Source organism: Neopelma chrysocephalum, unplaced genomic scaffold, assembly GCF_003984885.1.
Source record: "Neopelma chrysocephalum unplaced genomic scaffold, ASM398488v2 Primary Assembly neopelma1_185796, whole genome shotgun sequence".
NCBI classification, from domain to species: Eukaryota; Metazoa; Chordata; class Aves; order Passeriformes; family Pipridae; genus Neopelma; species Neopelma chrysocephalum.
Genome location: NW_020938793.1, coordinates 4,370 through 5,815, shown reverse-complemented (window position 1 = coordinate 5,815; position 1,446 = coordinate 4,370). Strand labels below are relative to the sequence as shown.

Here is a 1,446-nt window from a genome sequence, read left to right as displayed (position 1 = left end):
AGGGAACCGGGCTGGGGGACAGAGGAGACAGAGAGGGTGGGGGTCCCGTTTGGCCTTGGGACACCCAGCTGAGGGCTGGGGGTGGCCAGTGGGTGTGAGACAGTGTCAGGCAGCCAGGGGACAGGGTGTGGGGTCCGTCCCGGGGAGCTGGTGGGTGCAGGGCAGTGAGGACACACGGGGGGTCAGTGTGCCGGGGTTGTGGCCAATGGGTGCGGGGCAGTGAGGACAGTGAGGGATTTGGGGTGCTATGGCCGTCCTGGGGAACTGGTGGGTGCGGGGCAGTGAGGGATTTGGGGTGCTATGGCCATCCTGGGGAACTGGTGGGTGTGGGGCAGTGAGGCTGGCCATGGAACAGGGCGCCGTGTCCATCCCGGTGCAGGGCTGGCGGGCACGGAGCAGCGATGGCAGCTGGGGTTTGGGGTGCACGGTCTATCTTGGGGGGCTGGCGGGCATGGGCAGCGGGGGCACCCGTGTTTCGGGGAGCCGCGTCCATCCCGGTGTCCCCCCGCAGCTGGAGCCGAACGTGGCGCGCGTGGGGCGCGTGGCATCGCGGCTGTGCCAGGAGCTGCGGCTGGCGCGGCCGCCCGTGTGCCGCCAGGCCGTGCAGCTCTTCCAGCGCGACGTGGTGGCGGCCTGGGCGCGCTCGGTGCTGCGCCCGCCCGAGGCCTGCGGGCTCCTGCTGGGCCCCCGCTGCGGCCACTGGGACATCCTGGGCGACTGGAACCTGTCCCTGCCCGCCGCCCCCAAGCCGCCGGTGCGGCCCCCCCGCGCCGCCGCCGCCCGGCGCGCCCACCGCCCGCATCCTGTTCCTCACCGACCTGCACTGGGACCGCCGGTACACGCCCGGCAGCGCCGCCGCCTGCCCCGACCCGCTGTGCTGCCGCGGGGCCCCCCGCGACGGGCCGGGGGCCGCGGGGTTCTGGGGCACCTACGGCAAGTGCGACCTGCCCCTGCACACCATCGACGCGCTGCTGGCGCAGCTCCCCAACGCCAGCGGCCGCGCCGGCGACACCGGTAACGGCACCGGAGGGTTCGCGGCCGCGTACTGGACCGGGGACATCCCCGCGCACGACGTGTGGCAGCAGAGCCGCGGGGACCAGCTGCGGGCGCTGCGCACGGTGACGGCCCTGCTGCGCGCCCGCCTCGGGGGGCTGCGCGTCTTCCCGGCCGTGGGCAACCACGAGGCCACCCCGGTGAACGCCTTCCCCCCGCCCTACGTGCGTGGGAACCAGTCGGCCGCCTGGCTCTACGACGCCATGGCCGAGGCCTGGCGGGGCTGGCTGCCCCCCACCGCCCTGCGCACCCTGCGGTGGGCACGGCGGGCGGGGCGTGGGGGTACCGGGGATCGGGGGGCATGGGGCTGGGGGCTCTGGGCTGTCAGGGCATCAGGGAGACGGGGTTTGGGGTAACAGGGCTGGGAGGGGGTTCTACAATGGAGGGAGCAAG

The 1,446-nt window shown here is 74.5% G+C and overlaps 1 protein-coding gene across 1 annotated transcript in view; it reads left to right on the top strand.

Moving 5' to 3' along the window:
- Nucleotides 1-451: 451 nt before the first annotated feature.
- LOC113962912 (sphingomyelin phosphodiesterase-like) overlaps nucleotides 452-1,446 on the top strand; it is a 3,217-nt gene continuing 2,222 nt past the window's right edge. The window contains 2 exon segments of the mRNA XM_027673703.1: nucleotides 452-760; nucleotides 762-1,309. Coding sequence (XP_027529504.1) covers nucleotides 452-760; nucleotides 762-1,309 — 857 coding nt within the window.